Here is a 27,057-nt window from a genome sequence, read left to right as displayed (position 1 = left end):
GGGGCAGTGCTGTCGCTCAGCCAGTTGCGCTCCCCATCAAAATACCCGCTTGCTCATTGTCAAGTCCTTTGGCAAGGAAAGGAGATCATGGCATAAAGGGAGCACTCCTTACTGAATCTAAACACAAAACCAGCAAATTGTCTGAAATTTGTAGAGTAAATAAATTTATTACCCTATGAGTTGATCTTTGTTTTGTTCCACAAGGGTGGGAGGAACATTAGAGACGATGACTTGCATATCCAACTGATTGACCACAGAGACCTGGAAACAAAAGAGTGAAATTCAAATGGCACTCCCATGCATAACATCCTCCCCATACAAAAAGAATGGAATAATTACTTTCCTGCCTTCACAGCCATGCCCTGATGTACGGATTTCTCATTTTAATTCTGAATAAGAGAGCTGGGAAATCTTTCTTTGCTTGGCAGCCAAAACCCATAAACACCAGGCAAAGATTTAACTAGAACTATAATTGCAGGACTGCATCGGAATTACAGATTTTTAAGGTGGGGACTACAAAACCTGTTCTTCATAGTTTAGACTTTACTTACAGAATCACGGATCTCCCACGTGCTACATTCAAAACTACTTATGAGCATTTTGGTATTTTTGATGACTTGACAGGAAAATCCAATCCTGGAGATACGCAATTTGCACCAACGTAAATGCAAATACAATATTAATTTAACTTACTCAATGATACTTTGTCAGAAATTGATGAAGGAAATTGTTCATTTACTTTGAAGTTATCAGTGAAAGTTTTCATTTCAATCTCCAAGTTCTTTTAGCTTCTCCCTCTATATAGCATAAAACTGTACATAACCATGTACATTTTACAATTGAACTTTTTTTACTTGAAAGGGCAGAAAAAAATGCCTCTAACAGACTCAAGACTTGTGAGCTTTGTTTTAAATAAATAAATAAATAATTCCAGGATTCCACCCAAGAACAAATCTCTCACATTAGCATTTTCTACTATAAAAGCAGTGTAATTCTTCTGTTTCTCAACGGCAGGCTGGACGGTCAGTGTGCACAATGGACTACACACGTATCAAATTCAGCAGAGTTGGTAAACTCTGCTTCACATCTCCTGATCTAGTCTCCTCAAATTATTTTTATCCCAAGAAAAGGCTGCCTTCCAGTAAAATGATTGCATGCTTTTTGTTCCCTTTTAAGTATTTTTTCATTTTGTAATCGCTCTCTCTTCACTAGCACAGCCAACTTCCCCTTAGGTTGTGAAAGGAACGGTTACTTCCCATACTGGTGGAGAAAAAACATTTCTTGAAACTTGGCTCATGTCCATCTAGGCATGACAGCAAACATTATACTCCAAACCTATACTCCCTATAGAGGATTCTGGAGGTAGATTTGGAAAAGTAGGACAATGTTAAACCTGATAAATTTAAAAATCAGACTTGGCTGATTCAATTCTAAAAGAAAAAAACAACCCCTGATTTTCAAAAGAGAAGCCTGAGCCCTGCAAGCACTTCAGCAGACAAGCCATAATATACTTTCACATCAAACACTGATTCACCAGCTTTGAAGCTTAATTCAACTTTAAATATTTAAATGTTCTTGAAATGTCATCAGATGCACTGATCAGCATTACAGACTTCTGTGTAAGAAAAACAGAATTATAATGAACTCAAAATAAAATTTAGACTAAGATCATTGAAAGGAACTCTAAAGCAATGAGCAGTTTAATAGAATTAACTACATTAGCCAATTCAAGCAAACACTGTGCACCAATGTACCCAGTACTGCATAAATGCAACACTTAAAAAAAGGCAACAGTTCTTTTGATATTCAAGGAATCACAGTTATGACTACTTGTTCATATACAAAAATATGAATAAACACACATTCATGACAAGCTAGAGTAAAGCACGAGTGTTGAACAAAAAATCAAGAAAAAGTTAAGGTTTCCATAGCAACATTAACTTGCTTGCTATCCACATTTTTAAAGGCTTTCATTTTTCAATTATTAAAAATAGCATTAAGTTGAGGAACTAAGTCCAATTTAACTGCATTGTAACAAAAGCTGTAGGGAGAAACTGTTCCCTTCCACTCCAGGACAGATGGAAACATGCTGGGAACAGAAGTGGAAGGTGTGGGAAAGCAAAGGCTCTTCCTGAGGCACCACTGTCACTGCTCTCTGGAAGCTTTTTGGGGCACAGTTACCAGGGATCATTCGACCCACCGTTCCGTAGAAAGCTTTTGCTACTTCCAGTCTACTGAGCAAAAATACAGCCAGATCCTGTGATGCTAAGTAGCAGGCACCAACCTCAATTATAGGGCTGGAAGTCAGCATGTTCAGGTGTCTCACGCCCGCAAGTATCTGAAGAATACGTTGCAGAGAACTAGGAAAGTTCCAGGTTAAATTAAATAAGTAGCACAGCAAACTGGGAGTTTGCAGGAGAGGCAGGGAAAGCATATAATTGTTGATAACCACTAGCCTGTAACTGATAGCCCCTTGATCCCGTGCTTCATTCACTAGGCACTTTCCAATTTTTAGATCGAGCAAGGCAGAGCCTACAAACAGTCTTGATCATTATATAGCACCAATGGATTCCTGGGAGCAGCTTATGCTGAGAGCTGAATAAGGAAGGGGCCTTGGGCCCCCCCCAAACCCCAACAAACTTTAGAGTAAAGATTATGTCATAGTGAGTATTTACTATCCATACTTACTTAGTACCTTTACGTGCTTACTTGCAGCAAACTTACTTTAAAATGTAATTTCTTATTTCTTTCTTTTGTCTCACAGAGGCTAAAAAGGGAAATTCCACCACATGGAACCAAACTATAGATCCACAGATATCTAACTTGAGCCATCCTGCCAGTCCCCGCCAGCAGGAACAGACTGGTATCCTTCACATGGGCCGTCCCCTACAGCGTGAAGACATTTTACCAGTGGATTTGACAGCTTACGCTGCTCACAGAGCTGTGCTAGGGCTCTGAGGAAGCATCCTGGCCCCAATTCTAGAGGATACCTTGCTCTGCTTGGGTTCTTCCCAGTACTGTCCCTCTGGTGTTGCCCCACCTCTTCTCTCTAGACCTCCTCTCAGTGCAAACCTATCTTCCTCCCCAACATCTTATTCTTTTGCACTGGAGTAACTGAAGTCATTTCCCTTATCTATGTGCACTGCTTGAGCTTGTATTGAAAGGAGTAACACCTCCCAGTCTGAGCACCTGCCACCACAGTGATAGCAGGACAAATACTGTTCAAATCATGAAGCCCAGGAACAGCTTAGTCTAGTTAGAAAGGATCTTCATGTATGGATCATGCTCAGTGCAAACCCAAACTTTCATGGTGGGATGGTGTCAGTCTGTAATTGTATCTACAGCTAGTCTAAGCTTTCATGCCTTGCTCAAAAACGCTGGGTGTACTGCTCATCACTCAGACAACCTAGAGATACCTCTATATATTAATGAGACATACTTCACTTTGTAATTTTAATGTCGATACCTTCTGGGTATATTTTAATATACTATTACTGCATAAATAGCATGAGAATGCCCTATCATTTTGGGAGGTCAAGCATGAGGACATCATACATTATGTTTATTTGCTGAATTCCTGCATAACTCAATATACCAAGTATTACGGCTATCATCTGTATCATTTGACAGTGTTCCCATGAACCAGATAATGCACTTCATCCCTATGACATTATGCTAATATTAATCTAATCCATCAAGTTATATAGGCTTTAAAGAAATTTAGCTTTGATGGTTTCTGTGACTGGACTAAGTCAATGTCCTTTACTCAGCACACCACCACGAGCTCATGGCCTAAAGCTGGTGCCAGTTTTGAAATGTTGCTTCCCTGAAAACTTAAAGTACAGTCTCAGCCGAAAATTATTCCTTGTGTCTCCCTTCCAGACATGAGCAACTAAGACATGGCAACCTTGGCTTTCCCCAGTAAGTGAACTGACTTCTAGCTTTCAAAGACTGTTTGCTCAGATATTTGTCTGCACTGCAAGATACACCAGATCTAACTCTGACCCAGAAGCTATGTACTCATGTTAACACAAAGTACAGCTCAAGTTAGCAAGCTTTCAGCTTGGCTTATTAACTGGGGTTTATTAACGCCTTGCTAGCCCTGCTTCACAGCTTTGATATGGGAGCTGGCTGCACTTTGCTGGGTTAGAGAATAGGTGGAGACAATCTGTAAATTCTTCATGCAGATGTGACCTGCTTTGTACTTTTAATGCATAAAACCAGCACCTTTTTTTGCTGCCATCTGGGTCCAGAACACCCAGAACATAACTTAGGTCCATGTTTAATGCAAACAATTAGAATCTAAATTGAACCATTAACAATGGCTCATTGAATAAATAAAATACGGAACATCATGTCTAGTCTGATAACTGAGATCAGTATCTCTGCCATGCAACATGAACACATGTTGGCTTAGGGAAAAAAAAAAAAAAAAGCTTTATTTCAGTGACTTTAAAAGATTAAGTACACACAGTTTATGGCCTTCCTATAGGTCTGCCTGGAATTAAACTTTATGTAGTGTTTGAATTTCCTCAGGAATTATTCCATAAAGATAATGCCTGGCTCATACTTACAAGTACTTCTGCTTTGCTGCTCAGTCCTTTTCCATAATTGTCAGTTGCAATGACCTGAAACTTGAAATAGGATCTTCTCATATTTTTGAACAGCATAGCAGTTTTTATTAGCCCTGTGTAAGCTTCAATCACAAAACCTTCTTTACCATCCTTGATTGGAGGAATGATGAGTCTGTACTGCATGGCACTGTAATTCCCAGTGTCTTTATCATCAGCCTAATAGGAAAAAGAAAACAAGCAGAGGGAAATAAAGTAAATATGCATGCAAAGAATCATTAACCTTGTCCTTTAAATAAAGTTGCATATTGGTCCAGCAAATTTCTTCTACTCTGACATTTAAAACATTAGATCCCAGAGAGCAGATACTGCTATTACTTTAAATGGTTCATTTAACTTTGCTGCATGCAGTTTTGCTTTTCCAGCAATTTCTTTCTCCTGTGTTGGCACTAAACTGCTCCAAAAAAAAGGAAAAAAGAAAAAAGGAAGAAAAATATAAATGGACTTTTCAAGTCTGCAGCAAGCTGAACAGGTAAGAACAGTTTAATTCTGAGAAACCTCTACTGCCAAATTCTTGTTGACAAATATCAAAGAAAAAAAACCGCAGCAACACACAAACTTACACAACAAGAATGTCCTCCCTCTTCTTAGAGATATTCTGCATCCTCACTGATTGAGCACATTGAGCACATATATTTTTGGAGTGATTTAATCCTTTTTTATTAAAAAAAAAAAAAAAAAAAAAAAAGCTTGGGTGGCATTCCTGCAATGCTGCACAATGGACCTGATATACAGACCCAGTGTAGAACACAAAGCTGCCCTAGCATTCTCCAGTAGTCCTGGCACCAATTAGGCAGCCCCGGGAGCTATGTTATTTCACCTGCCCTGTGCCTGACAACCCTGCGTAGCCCCATTCTGGCCTCTCCCGACCTACTCCTTTGCACAGACCATGCTCCTGTTCAAAAGGCAGTACCCATATTCAGAGGGGAGTAGTTCTGAGCACCCTTATAATGCTTTCATGTGCTCCTTCTAGGAAGGGGTCAGCAAGGTGGTAGCTAATTACCGCCTGTACATTTGCCCATTCATTAGACTTGGGCACTGCCTCAGCATCTGGGACACTTCAGCAGCTATTAGCAGGCATTTATCAAAATATTGGCATGACTTCTTAAGCCTGTGGCTTAAGCTAATGTTGGAGAAAAACACCCTTAATTTCAAAAAGGTGCAGGTCTTTGTGTAAAATCCATACTTCACCATGACTTAAAAACAGTAATCACCATCTAGTCAGGGCTTGCAGCAGAGTGTAGGTTTGTTTACCATGATATGCCACTGCCATTTAAAAAAGCATTATCTGTGCAAGGTCATTAAGCCTTCAGTAGATGGCCATTAATCATCATTGCTTCCTCACCATCAGTGAACAAGATCTGTAAGGTGGAAACTTTCACTAACTCTTATTTTGTCTTTATTTCCTGATAATTTTCAGGGAATACCAGTAAGGAGATGTAACAAGCGAATCTATGCAGCACAGTGATTGCATCGTGCACCATCAAGAGATACTCGTACCAGACGAATGATCCTGGTGCTCAAAGCTGTATGTGCTTTCCATGCTACTCTGACTGCTATCAGGCCAGATGGAATAGATATAACTATACAGCACTTAAGCGATAATATCTGGGCTGGTTTAGCTAGGGGTAGCAAACATGTTTCATATAGCACACCACTGTGCTGCAGAGCTGCCTGGAAGATGAGCTCCCACAATGACACTGGCTGCCACTCATCACAGAGACAGGACTGTTTAAAATGGTCCTTGCATCCTTTGTAAATGTTTTGTTTTCCTCTAAATTGACACAGCTTTATCTGGCTTGGCTATGAAAAGCATAAATACAAAATGTGTTAAAGCGCTTTTGTTCTCTAGTTCTATAGCTTTTTTGAAGGCTTTTAAAATCAAGACTACTACCTCTTGGGTGATCTCAAACCCCTTTATTAGCATTCTTCAGAAAGATGGGGAAGGTTAAAAGCTTTCTGAAATTTACCCTGTTCCGTCAGTCAAAAGGTAAAGACATTGGTGAGCTTTTCCAGAGCATTCCTGCTATCCAACTGGCATGGGTAAATACAACCCCAAAACATCGTAGAGCCAGCAGGCGGGAGCTTGACAGGTGGATTTTCAGGACTAAGCTCATTTTTGGGTTTCCTTTTGACAAGTAAATTGCTGAAGGAACAAATAAATGTGACAGCATGCTATATGGCACAAGGAAGCGAGGAAGCGGCTGTACCTAAAAATCAGGTTGATGTGCAAGTGCTAGCAGTCATCACTATTTGAGAGCTGAATGTCAGTGCTTAGCACTGAGCTCAAGTCAGCCCTTTTAAGAAGTGCATAAATGCCTGAATCACACAACAGGTTGCCTTCATTCCTCCAGCAACTGCAGCAACTTCAGTGACCTTATCGGACTCTTACTCCCACCACAGTTTTATCTGATGTATTCTCAAATCAGCGTGTTGTGGTGGGTTGACCTTGGCCAGCTGCCTGAGACCCACCCAGCTGCTCTCTCATCCCCGCCTCAAGAGAATGGGCGAGAAATTAAGATAAAAAAGAGTTCATGGGTTGAGATAAGGACAGGGAGCTCACTTATTAATCGCTGTCACAGACAAAATAGCCCCAACTTGAAAAAATTTAATTTAATTTACTGCTATATAAAATATGTTTGGATGGTGAGAAACAAAGACAAAAATTAAAACACCACCTCAGCTGTGCCCGGCCATGGGGCCGGTGGAAGGGGCTGTATCCAGCCCAGGGCAGCCCCGGCCTCTCCTCCCAGAGACCCCTCAGCCCCCACCTGGGCGCAGGCACCCCGTACACGTATAAAAATCAAATATTTCACTTCAAGTACCTGCTCTTAACCAAATGCAAAGGAAATCTTAAAGTTACAACAAAAAGATTCCACATCATTACTATTACGACACTATTACTACTAAAGTTACCCTTACTAAAGAAACATTTAGAGACGGCAAAACAACAGAAATAAAACATCCTTGAAAACATGCAAACTGGAGGTTACAGATGCATTCCAAGTGGCTTCTCTTGGTGCTTTTTGGATCAATTTTGTCAACATGTTGTAAGAGAGCTTTAGGTCCTCCATGTACTCAAAGATGAGATCAGGAAGCCTCTGCCTGTAGTAGCAGGGGATACTTGAATATGTAAAAAATAATATTTGGTACAATCCATCTAGAAGACCACCTATGCACTACCCGAGAGACAAGAAAGAAACCTCTTTGGAAAGGATTTCATGGTGATAGAGAGCAGCTAACTTTTTAAAATAATCACTTCCTTGCCTCATACCTAACAAATCACTGTGTGCGTGCATCTAAGATCAGGCAAGTACAGCTTGTACAACACAGCTCATTTTAAAGTCATGAACAGTGCAGAAGAGACCAGTCTGGCAAAAACCACTGGCTTATCCACACTCAACTTTGCATATTGTTAATGGAGCTGGGGGGGGAAGTAATTCCTGTAACCCCACGTGGCATGTGTTTTGGCACATGAGGCACATAGCAGCAGGTAGGAGAGCAGTATCTGATCCGGCTCCTTTGGGGTCTTCATTGTACCGAGACAGGATTTACAGCAACTACCCAGCTAACTGCCAAAGGCTCTCTGGAGGTGCCCTGTGAGATGAGCATTACGCCCTTTCAATAAAAAGCCAATTTCTTTGTTAAAATGGATTTATTAGATTGGTTCAGCTGGGCCATAAGCCTATCATTTTTTTAATATTAGCAAATTCTATCTCAATAGAAAGATACGACTTTTAATAGCAGTTCGTTTCGATAACAACAGAAAGCAATTTCACCTTCAGTATTTCACGCTTGTATATGTGTGCAACTGAGGACAAACAAAATTTGGATCCAAATTAGGGTATCAATATTGCAGGCACAGACTTCAAATATAGTTGGCCTTTCTGAACAAATGTCATGACAGTAGTGTGGTTGCTTATAAGCAGTGTTATGGTAAGTCTTGCAGCTGAGTTTAATGCCTGAAACTCCAGTGAAAGAGGCATTCTGAAATTTTAAGCATGCAACCTCTCAAATCCTGCAGTTCAGATGCCCAAAGCTGGTAGACAGGCTACGAGTTAATTTTCAGAAGTTCTGACAACTCAGTGGCACTCCAGAGAAGTCAATGGCCTCAGTATCATTACAGTTCAGGCTATTTCCATCCCAGAAACCATCTACACGCAGATGAGCAAAGACAGGTGCAAAACCGCCTGAGGAACTTGGAAAAATCATCAGATTCCAGTTTCAAGTATTTTAACTTTGTTGTTTCCATTTCATCCCCCCTTTCACCACTATTTATACTAGGATCAAACCTAACAACACTCAGTGCAATGTTCAGCTTTGCAGGACCACCAGAGAGAGCTTGTGAGCTGCTGACATTAATGTACCAACTTCTTTAATACAGAGTAAGGATGTTTGCTATTCTTGTAATTTGTCCTGAAGGTAAATATTTTTGACACTTCATTAGGAAGAGATATATGACATCTCAAGAGTTGCATTATGACTGTCAAAGAAGAGAAAGAGCTATACTTAATCTTAATATTATAGCAGTATATCTTCCTTTTGTTATGTGCAAGAAATACAGATGTCTCCTAAATTCTGCTATGACTGAGTACTGATAAATATGTATGATTTTAGGAATTACCAGGCCAAATTTCAACCCTCTTGTAACTAAGCGTAAGCGTGCCCACACGAACGGAGTTTCGTTGGCATCACCGCGTGCTACCTCCAGCCCTTACCCATCCTCTCTCACGCAAGAAAAGGTGCAGTTGCTGGGTGCTCCCTAACCCCACCACAAAAGCACATGACACCAGCCAGGTATCAGCTGAAATATGCTGCTCTAGGCCCTAACATTGAGGGTATCTACCGCAAAGTCATTAACGGTTATTTTTTTTTAATTTCATTGGCAGCTAGCTCTCTTGGAACAAAAAGACCAATAAGCCAAGCATTCTTGGTGACTACATCTTCTACACAAGCACTGCCAGCACAACTCGCAGCAAGTCATTAGAAACGTTAAAGCTGCTGGCACTGCAGAGGCAGCAAAGAGACGGACGCCGTCAGTGCTGGGTTCGCCCTCAGATAAGCAATGTCTAATTCAGCCCAGCACTGCAGCAGCAATGGGATGAAGGGTACAGCTGCTTTGCTGCCAACAAAAAGTGCTTTTAACACATCAGTTGCCTTAAAACAGAGAGGAAGGGTACTTTCTGTTTAGTTTGGTTTTCACCTTTGGGAGAACTGAGAGGGGAAAAAAGCCTTAGCTTAAGCATGGAAATATATAGGATTCACTAGAGCTGAGTCAAGCTGCATGCCTCAAAGACTAGAGATGAAAGCAGATGAGCCAAAAACTAGGAGTGATAGGCATCTCTTTAGCGGTGTCTCTGTAACCAGTTACAGTTTGTCCTAGTATATATGTTTTTTCTGGTGTAACTGATGTAACTAATTAACACAAGACTTGGGTTGCCTGTGAGCACCTCACACAGCAGCTGTCCCTAAAGGCTGTGCAAGTATCTCACAGCTGAGAATTTGGTGGAAAGAGGTCTGTAAAGGAGGTTAAGTCTGAGGAGCAGATGTCAGGACATGCAAAGCTATAAATTTCTGAGGCACTACGGCAAAACCAAGCCGATGACCATGAGTTCCAAAGTGCTAGAGACAGGTAACAGTGTAAAAGAGCACAGTAATGAAGAAATACAGAAAAAAAAGAGGAAAACTGCAATAGCTACAACAAACTCACTGGCTTAAGTGTCTGTAAATCACAAAGTAAAACCGCCTCTAAAAGTGCACAATGGCAGATGTGGCTTCAGAACTGAAAATATTCAACAATCTGTAAATTCCTACCAGCAAAAATGGTCTTGTTCTAAAAGCTATTTATGTGCCAGCAACTGATTGGAAACAGTTGAACCTGCCATCTGCTAGGAAGAAGAAAAAAACCCAACAGCCCAGTCCCATTCATTTTACATGCCCTGTTAGCATCCTCAGGCTCATGATTAAGGGTGACCCTGGTAGGGAGACTGGAAAACATTTAAAATTAACAATTGCATTTAACTCTAAGCAGCTAGTTTGAATTTAGCTCACGCTGATAATGATAAAAACTGTAATCATCTGATGATTATGCAATAGATTCAGGAGTTACGATTAATGAAGATTTTAATGCTCATCCCAAACAACCCACTGGCAATTTTGATGACAATATCAGAGTGTTATTGCCACATGGCATTGCTTTTACAAGTCTCTCTGGGTGAGGGGATAAGTGCTCTACCGTAACACCGTGATTCTGCGGCTACATAGTTAAGCCTCACACTGTGATAATCCCTGTGGAAACGTGCACACTTGAGAAATGTAAAATAATCACCTTTCATGAGGGCTGCATGGAGCCAAACATTCATTAATTTATGCTTTAAATACATCATTTGTTAGGCATACTTACACAGGTACTACAACAAAGAGAAAAAGAACGGACTCTGCTAAGCATACTGCCAATCAGTGCCCAGCCCACTCCAAGTAAAGCCCAGCTCCACAGAAACTTCTGAGAAATACAGGTAGTAAGAAAAAACAAAAACAAGAACAAAAAAACACCCCCAAAAAACCCAAACCCAAAAAGAATGAGAGTTGTTTTTCGTCCAATGGTGTCAAAAAACCCAAGGTGTGGAAACATGGATCAATTTTGATAGGCTGTCGGACAGGAAAAAATGTTGAATAAGAGGTGTTCCCAAACTTGTATTTTGAAAAAAAAATTAGAAGCATTGATTTTATAGCATATCCTGCTATGCCAATAGCAGTTAGTGCTCGATACAGTAGGTTTATGTGTATGTGCTGGGAGGGAGTGCGGACCACGCAGCTGATCCTCCGTGGGATGGGAATGGTCCAGCATTGTGAACACTCCAGGCGTACTCACCCCTTCCAGCCTCTGTTCCAGGAGTACGTTACTCTGGAAGGCACATGCAGGACTAACAGTGTTAAAATGTTGGAAAATAACATAATAATTGAAACAATCTAATATTACATTTGAAAAAAATCGCAAAGGGTAGTAGCTTTTCCTGAACACTGCCAAAGGAAAACAATAGTACTGTTTTCCAGAGTAGAAAGTTTAGCAAGTCAACATATTATCTAGAGATACGTTCTTTGAAGGAAATTACCTGTGTGCTTGGAATTACTGTAATATTATTCTTAGCAGGGCAAGCAGCTTCCTGTCAGAGGCCAGATGTTACAGCAGATGCGTGTATTTGAGGCTGTGCTGTTGTCACTGCAAATAGGCTTCAAAGTAGATTTTTACTTCTACCAAGTATGTTTTCTCCCTACAGATTACTTCCTGTGATTCATAAATCATATTTTAACTAATAAAAGATTGTGACTGGCATAGCAGTTCATTTTTATACAGAAGTTGTTCTCTTGTGTACATGCAAAAGCAAAATTAGAGAAAGGAACACTTTGTCTTTCACAGCAGAAAGCTGTCTCAAGGGGCCCAGGGTTGAATCTCACTTTTACAGAACTTGCCACTCTGAAGATTTACTTGTCATCCCAAGGAAAAAGGAAAAAACAAACCAAACAAAACACCAAAAACCTAGAGGATATAGGCATGAATAGAAAATAACCAGAGATTTAGCATGGGTAAATGCATCTGGGCAAAAAAGTTATCCCACTATTCTGTCTATATGTAACACATATCCATACCCAGGAATTTTAAACATTTATTTTATCAATTGCTTTAGATCAGTATGCAACTGCTAAGGTAGATTGCTTTCAAGGATTAGAGTTAAGTGAAGAGTAATTCCTGTTGCCCTGTGTGTCATTAGTGTAAAAACCTGTAGCATAAAATGGCTTTGTTTTATTTTGCTGTTCTGTACATTAAGATATTCAAACAGTAATAAAGGATGAAGTTACATTACGAAGTCTATCAGAAAGGGGCACAAAATACAGAAAAGGGCTGAAATGAAAATTTGATCAACCATATTGTAAAAGAATCAAGTTTCCTTCAGGATGTAACCGCATTTCAGACTCCACTGGCTGCTATTATCATCATCAAACCTCTTTGCTGGCTTCATATTACAGCCATTTCTATCAAACACAGGTCAGCCACTTCCAGAGACTTTGATTCACTGGCACTTATTTTGGCAAGCTTCCTTTTCTGCAAACATTTTCAGTACAAAAATACCTTTATAAACTGAGGAGTAATTTAGAAAAAAACCTCTCACTTTACTAGAATTAGGACCTCCCATGTTTCCTCATTTAAATGCACTTCAATAAACAAAACTAGAGACATTCATACTGTTAAAGATAATGTTCAGAAAGAAAGGACTAGTAACACACCGTTATAGTGAAAAGTCAATTCCTGCTAGTAATTTCCCTTGTTGTTGGGATTGTGTTGATTTTGGTTTTGTTTTTATAGAGCAGATTGAAAATATTGTGTATGTGGCCAAAGGAAGTCTGGGTCTAATTCTGAAGGGAAAACCAGGAGTTATACGAAAATACCAGTGGCAAAGCAAAATAAATAATTCTAATATAATGAAATGCAAAGCAAATCTCAAACCACAAAATTAATAAATTAGTAGTTATGAGTATTACATCTGTTTTTAATTAACATATTCATAACAACAAGCATGAAAAGGCCTTTCATCATGGAAACGGGCTCCTATATACATCAAAAATTCTGGGGGAAAAAAAAGAGAATTGCAGAAAAGGGGAGAGAACATAAAAGGTTATTATAACACCAATCCCCATCAGGACTGCCCAACACCTGAAACCTTTTTCTGAGCTCTACTAGAACTGTAATTAAAGCGAATATCCAGACTGCTGTTCCAGCTGTCCCACCACTGCAGGCCCAGCGCGATGGTTGTAGAGTAAAAGGGAAATCCAAATAACCCACAACCAAGACAGAGTGCAGCTGTCCTACCACCACGGCTTCTGAATACCCTTTGGTCTTTCATCAGATCCTCAGCCTGGACTCAAAAGATCTCATCTGTGCATTATGTATCTTTGATAGGCTTTGGGGGAAATGAGTAGGCTTAAAAAGACGGCTGTGTGAAATTGGCTGTAGATTTGAGACATGATAATCAGCCTCAGCCATCATTTCAAGAGAAATGGTATTTAACACAGCTCCACATTTCCTGCTGAGCTATTAGCAATATAAACATGGTCTTTAAGATGCAAGGACTAAAGCCTAAGTGCCATTTGAATAAACATATTCCTTTTACTTTTTTTTTAAGAGACATTAGTACTTATCAGAGGACACCAGCCTTAAAACGTTCATATTCATATAGAATAATTCATATGGAATATCATTAACCAAATTAATTCTAATCAAAAGTGACTTTATGATAAAGATTTGTGGCATTCTTCTGAGCTCAAGCTTCCTTTTTATCTACTTAGAGTAATCTTCCTAAAAATCTAGAGCAAGACAATGCATTACCCTATTCTAAAAGGATTTTATATTCAAATCAATGTATTTAAGAGGGTGCTTGCTGCTGCTGCTGCCAGCAAAATTGCTGTACCTTATAGAGCTGGGAGAAGCAATCTACAGTATTTGCCTTAGTCACATATGTAACTGTTTTGATGATGAGAGAAGTGTTTATCCAATATTTTATTGGCCTATTTGTCTCTAAATTCCTGTGTAAGATTGTGTACTCAGTACTAGTTTTCTTCTCTCCCTCCATTGTGTTTGGCCCATGGTAGTTAGATTATTTCTTACTCCCAGTGCTACTCACTAGGCTGTATGGCATAATTAGTGCCAAGACTGGGGTGTTTTACAAAATATTTTTCAAGAGGGGAGGAACTGTGCTCTCATGGGAGGGGTGAAATTTTGTTCAAGCCACAGAGTACAGAATGATTTAAGCAACTGAAGTTAAACATACAAATGTTCAGCAGTATATTTGTGATGAATTTATCTAAACCCCATTTACATAAACTACTATATTAAAAATTAATGACTACAGAAAATCATTAAGTACTATTAAAGAGGGACTAATTGTGTTGGGTTTTTTTATTTATTTGAAAGCTGTAGTTTTTGCACAGGGCCATAAAGCTTGTCGTCTTATTAAATTACACTCATCAAAAATGAGCCATTCTCATGTGCCAGTAACACTGTACAAAGACAGAGAGCTAGATGAGACTAACTTAATAGATGCCAAAATGAGACAGAACTGGAGATCTGCCTACAGCTTCAGGGATTGTCGGCAGGACACCGATTACCCAGGGCAAAACCTGAGTAGAAAGTGCTCTGCACACCCCTCCCGCTTTCCTCTGGGAAAATAAAGGTGCATGTCTGGGAAGAGAGCTGCGAGCACCTTAATACATCCCTTGGCCTGGACAATTGCTGGAAGAGGCCATTGCAGATCTTGGTAGAGTAGGGATCACTGGAGGTGAGGATCTGGGCATAAACACATCTGTTAATCCTGTCCCGCAATATGAGCGCCTCTTGGTATTAACACCAATGCTGTTCTGACATTTCAGACTATTTTTCTTTTTTGAACTATTGCAAAACTAGATACATTTTTTTTAAAACTTAAAATAGTTTTTACCTCTTGCTTGATGTAACCCACATACTCTCTAAAATAAAGACACAATTAATTTCTACCCAGATTATAAAATAATTTTTGAACCTCCTTAATATCTATGCTGGTAACCATCTACAATTTAGTACTTCCTAACTAACTTCTCTCAGCTCATCTTTTCCATCTCCTATTTGATAAAAAGGAAAAATTATATTAGCTTAAACTGCTGCTAAACCATAACTGCTGGCAAGTGCCTGCCACTGTGATTATTATGCTTAACTAATTTAATTACAGCAATGGCAAATAAAAGCGGGCATACCCTGTAAATCACATCTAACTGCAGGAGCCATATCAATATCTAAACACCAGTCATTCTGCTTACTGCAATTAACCCACCCATCCATTGATCTTTTCCCCTGGTTATTCCACCCACAGCGACTGGACAAAGCAAACCTGTTGGCATAGGCCTGCTCCAACCTCTCTTCAGACAACAAGAACTGGGTTAAAGCACCATGTTAAAACTGCTCCACGATGCCCCCAAAGACCTGCCCACTTGTAAAGCTGTCCCAGAGCTTCAGCAGACTGAGCCCTCGATTGGTGCAGCCATGTTCATATGATCTCCCTCCTGGCTGCTGATGCTCAGCTCAGGAACATGTTGCAAACTTCAGGAAGCTGAAACTGAAGATATCTGAACATAACAAAGAATTGTGTGGTGTTCATTCAAACCCTCTGCTTAAGCCACAAACAGCTTTGACCTTGTGCTTTTAGGAAAACGGAAAAGTTTCAAGATGAGTCTTGGTTTTCTGTCATGATACTTTCCTCAAAAATGGACGCATGGGTTAAAGGTAACAGAAACCAAACCACTCTCTCGCACTTGGGCTTAACATGAAATTCCAGACCCTGATCTTCAGATGTAAAAGGCTGAAGTAAACATAGGTACCCAGATGATGATTTGTTACCTCAAGCATTATGTACTTAACCCCCCCACTTTGCTTTTAATATAAATGAACTACAATGACCAGCTTCTTGCAATAAATCTGATCCCTGTTTTCAACCAACAATAACTCCTTCTGCCACTCCAGAAAAAGGCGTTTCTCACTAGCGGAGCCAGTGCTGGTGTTTCCAAAATTAGGGCTTCCTGAAGCAGCATCCTCCGCCAGCCTGCCAGAAGGCCCTTGTAGGGGAATTTTTATTGTACCCATTGAGGCAAATTAAAGACATGTTTGTGCTTAAAAATGTAAAAATACAATTAATGAATGGGATTTATTTTCTCTGAAAGTCTGCTATAATATGGTTAACTAGTAAATTATGCTATGAAAGTTGTGCTATACAAAACTTTTTGCTACTATATGAAGGCAATCAAATAGAGTGCCAAATGGTTGCCTGCCCTTAATGCTTCCAACACTTGGGCAAGTAGGTCACCTCAAAAAAGGAGAACTTTGTCATATTTTATCACTTTCACACAAGAAAATAAATGTAGGAGGTCACAGTGTGAATTATCTTCATTCCTGACTTATCCATCCCTTTCCATGATCTATACCATCTTTATGGTATATAACAGTCACACAATTGACGAAAGAGTCATGAGAGATATATCAGCATTAACTTGCATTTTTATGATATAAAAGCAGAAGATGGATCCTACTTCACCTCTGATCAAGTGCTTTTTTTTATCTTCTTATTCTCTCTTTGCTGAATTGGCTTCTCCTCATTTTTCTTCTAATATGCCCTACTGTTTTACAGACTTCAGTTTATCCCCTTTCCTGTGCAATTTCTTAAGCATCTCACCTCACTTAGAGAGCCAAACTTTGGCAACCACCTCTACATATTGACAGCACAGTAAATACCCTGGTACAAAACAATGTTATGGCTTATATTAGCCCTGTCCACAGATGCAGGAACTGACATGTCATTAGGAGTATGGATGTTCACATGAAGGGATATAAAAATAAGGGCCTTGGAGTTGGTATTAAACATACACAAGCACAGAGTAACTGACAAAGAAAAGGTGGGCTGGGAATTTTCAAACAACTGACCTGACTATCTAAATCATCCACTACTAATAGAAGTCTTCGACTTTTCAGGTTTTCAAGCAAAATCTGTCACTTATAGATAAAAATCAAGACAAAACCCAAAGAAGCTAGGAGTTAATCAACAGAGTCCCTGCTGTACCTCTAGAATGCCTAATTTTGTTTAATACAAGGAAAACACTGGCTCAATTCAGAGTCCGTTCTTTTTTCGGTAACAACAATATTACACTTTAATTTAAAATAAACACTGTCTCCTTCCCTCAGGATAATGGAATTTACATAAGAAACGAATTAAAAGGTGAATGTCACTTCTACACATTTAGTACCTATTTATTGCTGGTATCTCCTTGAAGTACAGGGGAAAAAAAGGCAAGTTTAGGTCCCAGTGTGCAGGAAGTGTTGCATACTTTTCTACAATGGTGAATGTATGTCATTGCTGTGACAAATAACATGACACTATTCATAGTTAGAAAACGTTCATTCACTATGAGTCTCAATAACAATGATTTCAATCATCTACATTATGCAGTTTAATGTCTTCCAGTTGTAAAAAATATTCTGCTAGTCAATACCCCATGTTCAAGGATCATCAAAGTTGTCATCAGTGACAGGAAGAATGAGAATATGCCAAGAACATCAGTTTCTCTTCAAAATTACTCAGATGTCATTAAAAAATTTAGCAACTATTAATGAATGCAGAAGATGAAAGCAAATGCATTTAAACTCCTCCTAAAAACCTAGCTTCCCCATTAGAATCAAAATTTGAATAATTTCTACAGTGCAAGCTATGCGTGTACTTTATTAATGTTCTTAAAAATTTCAACTTGGAAAACTACTCTTTTAATTCTACTCACCTGAACTCTTCAAGAAAAAACATTACTTTGATTAATTCTTAAAACTAATTGGAATGGGTATCATATTTAACTAACAAACAGAGCAATTACTTTTTTTTCTAAAGGACAGAAAATAGGCTAACTAGCACCGACTGCTGAAAATGCTTGGTGCTAGAACAATAAATTACAGCCTGATTTTCTGCAACAAGCACTTCTTAACTGTTTCTAATTTTACTTTAACTAAGCACACAGTTATGTTTGATGCCATCCACTAGTAACAACTTCTGTCTCATACCTTGTTCTATTTTGCCTGTCAGCAAACCCAGGGAGAGTTCTGTCATATGCTTTAACAGGAACAGGCTAGAGACATAAAATTGTAATTTCTTTTGTGTACTCCTTTGATAGTCCTTTTCTGTCCTCTGACCACCATTTCTGAGTCAAATGTTTCTGAAGGGTAAAAGCAGATTCCCCTCTTCACCCCCAAATATCCCTTACCTGTATGCCTGTTCTTTTTCACACACTTCTTATCCCCTTGACTGACACACATGAATATCTGTGCCTAAGAAATCAGGAATGCCTCTTCAAAAGCCAGGTAGGATATCACAGCCTGTTCACATTTTGTATAATCAACTCAAAATGCAATTTTACATTTGTGTCTAGTGTTTCATTTACTTTCACACAGATAACACTCCTTTATCTAAGTAACTCTACTATTCAGTATTCTTCATCTACTCCAGTATCTTTGTGTAGTACTGTTATCTTCAGCACTTTTAAAGTTCATGGATTTGACACAATTTTCAGTTTCCTGTTTTTGAGTATGTTAGAGCTTCAGTTTAAGGTTCGTAGCCAGAAGCAATAACCAGCAAAATGCCTGGGAAAAAAAAGATATTAACAAAAATATTACCCCTACCTTCAAAACTCTGCTCAGTCATGGTCTCAGATCACCCGAATAGCAACAATACTACTATTTCTTTAACTCGTGCATCTAGAATTTCGTTTTCATTTAATTGAGCAGATATCTGGTTATATGTCACTATTTTATATAGTATAGAAATCTGGTGTACCTTAAAACTTCAGTACAGAAGATGGAGGAAAAGAAACCAATGAAAGGAAATTCTGCAATTCTTTTTCTGAAAGTATTATTTCCAACACATAATGTTGCTTTATTGCTCAATTTACAATTTCTTTAATCGCATAGAAATAAATCCTTACAGTAAACACAGGCATTGCACATGCTAGATGACTTTTTTGGGCTTCATTTATGAAGCCTGAACTGAGTCTTCACAGTTGATAAAGCAGAGGTAAGTAAACATGCCTTCTGGGCTAATCACTCTTTCCAGTGACCAATGTGTATCTTTCATCTCCTCTCATCATAATTCCTCCCTACACCTTCCCTTTTATTCAAGATTGCTACTGTTTTGAACTACTCAGTGTTCAAATAAAGCTATGAGAGAAGTCGCACTGACTTTGACCTGCTAACTGATCTTATCTGATCTGGTTCTTCAGATTATCCTGTAGGTTGGGCACAGGTCTTTCCATCAGGCAACGTTTCATGCTGGCCGCTGAACAGCATCCTCTGCTACGCCAGGAACACACTTGGGGCAAAGCGGTATTAAGGCCCCTTCACGTTTTTGCAGTTGGGAGACTAGCAAGCACGAGCTCAGCCTTAGTACCATCCCGGGGCAGCATGTAACGTGGAATTCCTGACCAGCCCCATTTAGTAGGTCTGTCCCTACCTGCTATGGCCTCAGACACAATCTGCCTCCAGAGAAAGCTGGGAAGAATTGGCATAGGGCAGATTTATACATTATGATGTTCCCTTTCCAAGTTATCTTCAGTAAATTCCCAGCTGTTTACTTGGACTGCTGCATGTATTTCTAGAAAAGACCAATATGGATACTCCGAGGACAAAAATTTGCCTATGATAAGCACTGTATAAAAAAAATAAGAAAAAACAAATACTCTGAACTAGTTCACAAAGTAAACAAATACCATCTACAGAAGCTTCTATCCAATAGTCAATGCTTAACAATTTCCCACTTTTCTGCCATTTCTGGGCTTACTTTGGGAAGGACTGCCATGAAACAAAAAAGCAATGGACAACTTTAATAAGCTCTGATATTCTCTATTTCATTCCTGGTACTCTAAACACATCATGAGGTCCAAGTAAAACTCTTAGCAGGTCATATTTCTGTGCCCTTTCATGCATAAGCTAGAATCAGCAACTTCAAAGCTATTATACTAACGCTTAAGGTGAAAAAAGATGCAGGAGGCCTGCTGAGGTAACAAAATAAGGGCAGAGGAAACAAGCTGACTTGGAAAGTCCTGGCAACTCAAGCTGTCTCTAGCACAAATGACTGCATCACAAAGCATTTTACAGAAAACAAGTAGCTTTATTCTAAGCTATTTTTATGCCTGATGTTAATTACATTCTATATATTATCTTTCCTTGAAATTTCTCTCTCTTTTTAAAAAAAAAAAAAATCTACAGACAGTCATTTTTACTCACAGTTGTGTCACTGTGCACAAACCTGAAACTGCTTTGCTGACCTGAAATAGAAACTGTTCGTTCCTTTTTTAAAGCATAAACATGCTGCTGCCAAAGAAGTAGTCAGAAAAATTTAAGGTAAAAACTAGTGTTGAGCATAAAAGAATCCTCTAAATATTAACATATCTAAAACAATAGCTACAAATCGTCAAATAAAAAACAAGCACATAAAATTCAAGAGAAATAAAACCTGTCTTTTAAGCTCAAAATCAACTTGCATCAGTAACTGCTGGAATACTGGGCCAATGCATGTCAGTCACACACACACAAATGGAAACCATCACACTCATATTCATACTCAAACACTGACTTCATAAGAAGAATCACCCATTCTGTGCTTGCTATACTTGTTTGAAAGAAGAAACCAAATGGAAATTACTGCCAGTGTCTGAGAAGCTCAAGCAGTTTTAGAAGAAACATATTTCGTAACCTCCCGTGAAAAATCTAACCAGTGACTAAATATTTTCCCACTGCAAGTGAATGTTATTTAAAAAATTTCAGTCTTACCTTAACTTTAAGCACAGAAGAAAACATTTTGGCATCTTCAGACACTCCTCCAATGTACATTTTTTTGGTAAAGACAGGCACGTGGTCATTTTCATCCTTCACTTCAATAAATACCTTGGCTGTATTACCTGAAAGAGGGAATGGAAAGTATACATAGAAAGTTTTGCAATAAATCTTTAACACTTCCTGGAGTTCATACATTTACAGCTCAAACAGATCATGTAAAATAAGTGTATAGATAATACTGTAAAAATAAATACATTAGAAATAATGGCACATTTGGCATGGAAAGTATGAACCTGAGGGAAGTCAAGAGATTTCATGCATTATTTTTTTTTACCTACCTTTATTGTTTCTGCATTTGGCATTTTTTTCTGAATGAATCTTGATTTAACTTGGAGCTCAAATTTGTACCTTTACAGAAAATGATTCCTGTTATCTGTACACCTGCACTTTGCTGTTAGGGCTATCTGAATTTGCCTGTAAGCAAAAAGCTGCCATGGCTTTCTTTAGAAAGCAAGGTATTTGGGGAAAATATAAGAAAAGACCTGCAACTAATTTTTCAAATAAATAGAAAAGCACAAGAAAGAATATTGTACTTCAGTTACACAGATTTTGGTCACATTAAATCCTCACAAGTGTTATAAAGAGGTAACGAACAGGTGAAGTACATGAGTAGTTACACTGCAAAGAGCAGCTTGCTTTATATATTTTAGTTATTACTAACTCCCACGCAAATACTTAATGGGTGATTCTGCCACGGTGTCCGTAAACTCACAAATGTCATACAATAGCTCTGGCTATGCAGCCTCAACACCTAACGAATTTACTGTGTTAACGGAATGCATGCCTAAGCCTGTCTACATCACAAACCTGGCCTGGCCCATGGGAACTCAAGAAGTACTACTTCCCCCCTAGAGTTTCAACACATCTTCAAGCAAAATACTGCTGTTAATTTGCATTTTATTAAACAGTTACTGATCCATCCCACTGAACAATAAACATCTCTCTCCTTCTGCAAGAAAAAACATCTAGCAAAAACTGTGGACCTAGTGCAAAAAGAAGATTCAACTGCGCAGTAATCTATACCAACATCTGTTTCTCTCTTTCAGAATTGTATAATCCAGAAAGATTGCTGGAAATTATGATATCCAGTTCATTAAAACCACATTTTCAAGTGATAAATTGCCTCATTTCAGAGTTGGTTTTCCCAACTTGTTTCAGTGCCAGGGTAATTTAAATGTTGCACAGGTGCCATGCTGATCTGAGTTAGCTTCAAAATGCAGTCTCATTTAGAAAGACCTTAGTAGCTCTATCTTTAGGGTACCAAAAAATTAAAACCCAGACTATTTCTTAGACTGCCAAAGTCACCAAAGATATTCTGTCTATCTGATGGTCTAACTGATGGGAAACAAATGAGGACTTCATAAATGTAACTGAAATCTGAGAAAAAACATTTCAAATGCCATCCAATGCATTAGTACAGAGAGAAGGAAAAAAGAGAAAGGAAAGAAAAAAAGGAAATTACATTTCCTCAGAGGAATAATCACTTATTCACCTTCCACACTGATCCATGCAGATATATTAAACAACTTTTAGGTGCTGTTACTTCACGGGAAAATGATTTCATGACAAGCTCTCTTTTTACGGACGTGAAAAAAAAGCCATAATCCAACATCTGAATGTGTGTAATGTGGGCATAATGGTCTATTTGTAATCATCTCTAGTTTGCTTATGTTCATTTTAAAAGAACGTTTCTTACCTTGACTACATTATTTATCACAGCGAAGAAAAATTTCAGTCAAAGAGGTTCTGTGAGGTCCTACGAATTGTCAAATCTCTCTCTTGTTAAACCAGATCCTCAATGTTTCTGGCTGCAATACTAAGTTACAGTTAGAATCTGCAGCCCTGTTGAGAAAAATGAGATCCCCAGGCAGGCTTTCTCACTGCAGCTACACCCTTTAGGGAAGAAGGCAACTGAAGCAGGATTACAGGCAATGTGTGTAAGTGACCTTGCCCTGCTGAGCTAATGAACAGTTATATCAATGGCTGGCACCAGTTTACTGCTGTAGGGAAGATCCTAATTGTATCACATTCGGTGCTGGTAGGACTAGGCATTTGCTAACCTGCACTGGCTCTCTCTAATGCAAATTAAACATCTTTTGCGTACTCCTCACTATCTTCATCATTTCAAGCCAGTTTTGGTGAGGTGGCTTAGCCTCGTGCAAAGTTTGCTTTGCAATTTGCTCAAAAACATTTGTTTAATTTGCTGGTAGTTCTCTGAGCTGCCAAAATGCTGATTTGTTTAGCAATGGTTGAATGCTTTGAAAATGAGAAATGAAAGTTATTACATTAAGCACAAAGCAAATTAAATATCCTGCATATATACAAACTAAAATTAGCATCGTTAACATTAAATTAAACATACACCTTCATTTTATAAGCTGTGTACAAAAATCGGGCAGTAAGATACTTCATTCGTTCTGGCAGATGGAGAGGAACGTGGCATCTGTGAACTCCGCACTACCACGTGCTTTTTATTTGATTCCAGCCTACAGCTGGCCGTAGTGAACAACTCCCAGCCAGTTACAGAGGTTGCCTTATTCTCACATCAGAAAAGCCTAGAAGCAGCGCACATTAAAATCCCCGCGGCCATGTGTGTGAAGGTCACATCAGACCCTTTGCCGTGGGGAATTGCCCTGCTCGATTCAGTCAGATATCCCCTGCACACGGGGCTCTGGTGCTCCTGTGTCCACCACCCCTGCACCTCCAGCACCCTGCCTGATTGAAAAGGCCACCCAACCTGAGCACTTTCTTACAGAGTCTGCTTTCGACTCCGGCATTAGACTCTTCTTTTCCTTCATATTCCAAATTTGTTAACACTTGTTTTAAATATCGTTTGTGTGTGGCTCTAGCCCTCTTTTCTGGTACCTGAGTGGAGGCAACAGCATCCACTATATAACGTGTGCTGTTAGTTACTGATACTCTCGCAGGTAGGACACTGAATGCCAAAGGACACCAACATTCACACTCACCTTCCAGTGGGGAAATTTTGTATCCCGATGTATGTAAAACCTTGCTGCTTCGGTATTCTAGATCTGGAATCCAGCCCCAGTTACATTCCTTTTCATAAATTCTGGGAGTTGAAACCAGAGGTTACTCCTCCATGGCACTTCTTGTGAGACCTCGTGCAATCAAAGTATAATTCTTATTACTGTGACTGAACTACCTAAATAGCTGGCCAGGTGAAAGAAGAAAAAGCATCTTTCCCTGGACAAAGCAGAACAAGACTGCCAAGATGGCCAAAAAGCAGAGAAAAAAACCCTGAGTGCTACAACTGCCTTCCTTCAGCTGTAAGGGAAGTGCTTCTCTGCACACAAAGTATGCAGATAATATTCGATAAGCAGTTTCTTTAGTTTTACTGCACATTTTTATTGCTAAGACACATTTATCATCTGGATTTTCCACAGCAATTAGTTCAACAGTCATGAAGGTCAAGTCAGCCTCCCAGACAATACACCGGGCAGAGGAAGTTTCTGCACTGCAATCTCCTGCAAGGTCTCCCATGTCCCATTTGCCTCCTCTCTTCTAGACCCCCCTGAGATGGGTTGCAGTGCCCAGAGTATAAAGAACTGCAGCTGCTTATAAGTCATCTTCAGCTTATAATAACCAAACATATTGCATGCACTGCTCCAGCTAAACAATCATTCCCAAGACTAGAAGATGAGGCATTTGGATCTTTCAGCTTCTGTGATTCACTTAAGGAGACTGAAAACATCCTGAAAGCTGCTCTAAAGGAAACCAGAGGATTCTCTGAAACACATAAAACTAGTAGATCACAAAAGACTAACACAGAAAACAAAAACAACAACAAAAACTCCAGGGAGCTGGTCAGAACTAGTGTGCATTAGCATTTCCAGAAGTTTTTCCCAAACGTGCTTGTTGAAAACTCTTACCTGGTATCACTGCTTATCTAAGTAGTGCTAATAATGTGCCTGATTCATGTGAGCCTGGAGTTTCTCACCAGACTGCAGAAATTAAGTTGAACTAAAGCAATGTTTTTTGAACACTGGGACAGTGTCACCTACACTTTAAGTGTTAGCAGATTTGTTTTACATTATGCTTTCCCCAATGATACTACACTTGTCTTCTATAATATGCCAAACCAGCCATTGATACAGCTGCTCTACATCCATTGATAATTTCAACACTAAAAAAATGCATCTAGCTTAAGCAGTTGCTGTTTGTTCTACAGTAGGTAACAGCAGATTTTTCTCTTTTAGTTCATTTTAATCAAACTGGGAATGAGAATTGTAATTCGTCAGGGTTCAATAGCACTTTGCTTTACTACTGTCTTACAAGTCTGTTGAGCAGACTTTGTGCTTTGGCAGGTGAACTAAACTGAACTGCAGCTGCACTCAATCTCGCCTTACTAAATTTGGCAGAACCAAATAGGAATCAGCACCGAATATTTTTCCGTGGCATTTTGATCTAAATCAGCATGTGCCCATAAAGCCTGAAGAAGCGCATCATATGCTGTAGCTGATCAAGAACAGTGCAAAAAGAAGCTTTGACGAGACGGAAGCAGCAACATATTTGGAACAGCACTGATCCAAGGTCTGATTTAAATAAATATAAAACATCTTTTTCTACCAAATAATTAATTGAAAGGGAGCTCACATTTTATGCAGTCTCTCTAAAAGACATTGCTTTGTTGCCCAGAGAAATTTGAAGTTTGTCCCAGTGGCTTTTGGGGAAACTACCCCAGAGCTGTGTGGCAGGGGAGGCAGATTCGCAGCTCTTTAGGCTCTGCAGCATATTTTGTCCATCTGTCACGTTTCCCGGATTCAGGGACTGGCATGGCAGCCAACTTATAAAACACCATCAGAACAAACTTTTGCAACATGTTTGAAACTAAAAATGTAGGGCTACTTGAAAAGTCAATAGTACAGGGATACAGAATTCATTTTAATATTTAACTTAGAAAAACTGTCGTTCCCAGTTAGTATGGAGCAGTTGCAGATTTTTGGTTGCAAACTTAGTTTTATTCCTTTTCGCTTTATGATTCCCAAAGGTTTACTTTGTGATTAGAAAACCAAAAACTTTACAGGAGAGACAGATCTGTTCTTTTACCATCCAACACCCACAACAAAGCCCTGCCTCACAGCTGGGATTACAGCAGCAATTTGACAACAGAAATGACCCTCCTTGGGGCAGTGCCTCTGCATACATCTGGGGAATTGGTATGCACCACTTCTTGCTTGGGGCTGTGCTAAAGGCAAAAAATAGTTCTAACTGAATGAATAAAACATGTAAATAATAAATTGAAAGGTACATTTTTGCTTAAAAATTTTTCGATACCAAAATAAAAACCATCTCTACCAAGATCACATATTCACACCTGGCAGTGAATGTAATATTTAGCACACCTGATTGAAATGAAAAAACATGGAAGTGTATTCCCCCCTCAGCTGGTCTAACACTCTTGAGATACCTTTCCTCTTGCTTGTTGAATTCTACTTCAAAGTTGATTTTTAATAAAAATTTGTGCTACTCTGAATTCTGCAGCACCCATGAGAGTTTGGAGGGATATCTTGTTTTAGTTCTCACCTGTAGCAGGCTGGATGCAAACACAAAGACGGCACTTGCCATTTCTGAAAAAGAAATCTGCTTATCAAGCCAGTGCAAGCACAACTGTAAAAAATAACAAATTCATTGCTTGCAGTGCTTTTCATTTCTTTTTAATTTCTCTTAAAAGACAGTAAAACCAACCATGTGGTTCTCTCATTATTCTTGCATCTTTAGGAATGTGAAATACACACTCGCTGCTCTTCCCTTCCCTACTCTTTAATTAGAGCCAATCAAGTCAGCAAGAGTGTAAGCAAAAATAAAAAAAGAGGATGCAGGAGACATGACAGTGGGACTACAAGCGATGCCAGAAGTTTCCTTATGAAGATGCAAGTGACAAGATCAGAGGTGTAGGGGGGAGTTCCACTGCATTTACAAGTCCTTCACACAAGAAACTCCCCTTTTCACCCCTGCCAT

At 39.2% G+C, this 27,057-nt stretch overlaps 1 protein-coding gene across 1 annotated transcript in view; it reads right to left on the bottom strand.

Moving 5' to 3' along the window:
- The window catches only part of PCDH15 (protocadherin-related 15), a 369,468-nt gene that overhangs the window by 30,063 nt on the left and 312,348 nt on the right, over positions 1–27,057 (bottom strand). Inside the window, exons 25-27 of the mRNA XM_010566632.1 lie at positions 21,013–21,140; positions 4,575–4,790; positions 173–261 (exon numbers count right to left, since the gene is read on the bottom strand). Coding sequence (XP_010564934.1) covers positions 173–261; positions 4,575–4,790; positions 21,013–21,140 — 433 coding nt within the window. The remainder of the gene's footprint in view (positions 1–172; positions 262–4,574; positions 4,791–21,012; positions 21,141–27,057) is intronic.

The sequence above is a fragment of the Haliaeetus leucocephalus genome, unplaced genomic scaffold (assembly GCF_000737465.1).
Source record: "Haliaeetus leucocephalus isolate CR32 unplaced genomic scaffold, Haliaeetus_leucocephalus-4.0 Scaffold216, whole genome shotgun sequence".
In the NCBI taxonomy this organism is placed as follows: domain Eukaryota; kingdom Metazoa; phylum Chordata; class Aves; order Accipitriformes; family Accipitridae; genus Haliaeetus; species Haliaeetus leucocephalus.
The sequence above is the reverse complement of the archived record's forward strand: the minus strand, read 5'-3'. Positions and strand labels throughout refer to the sequence as shown.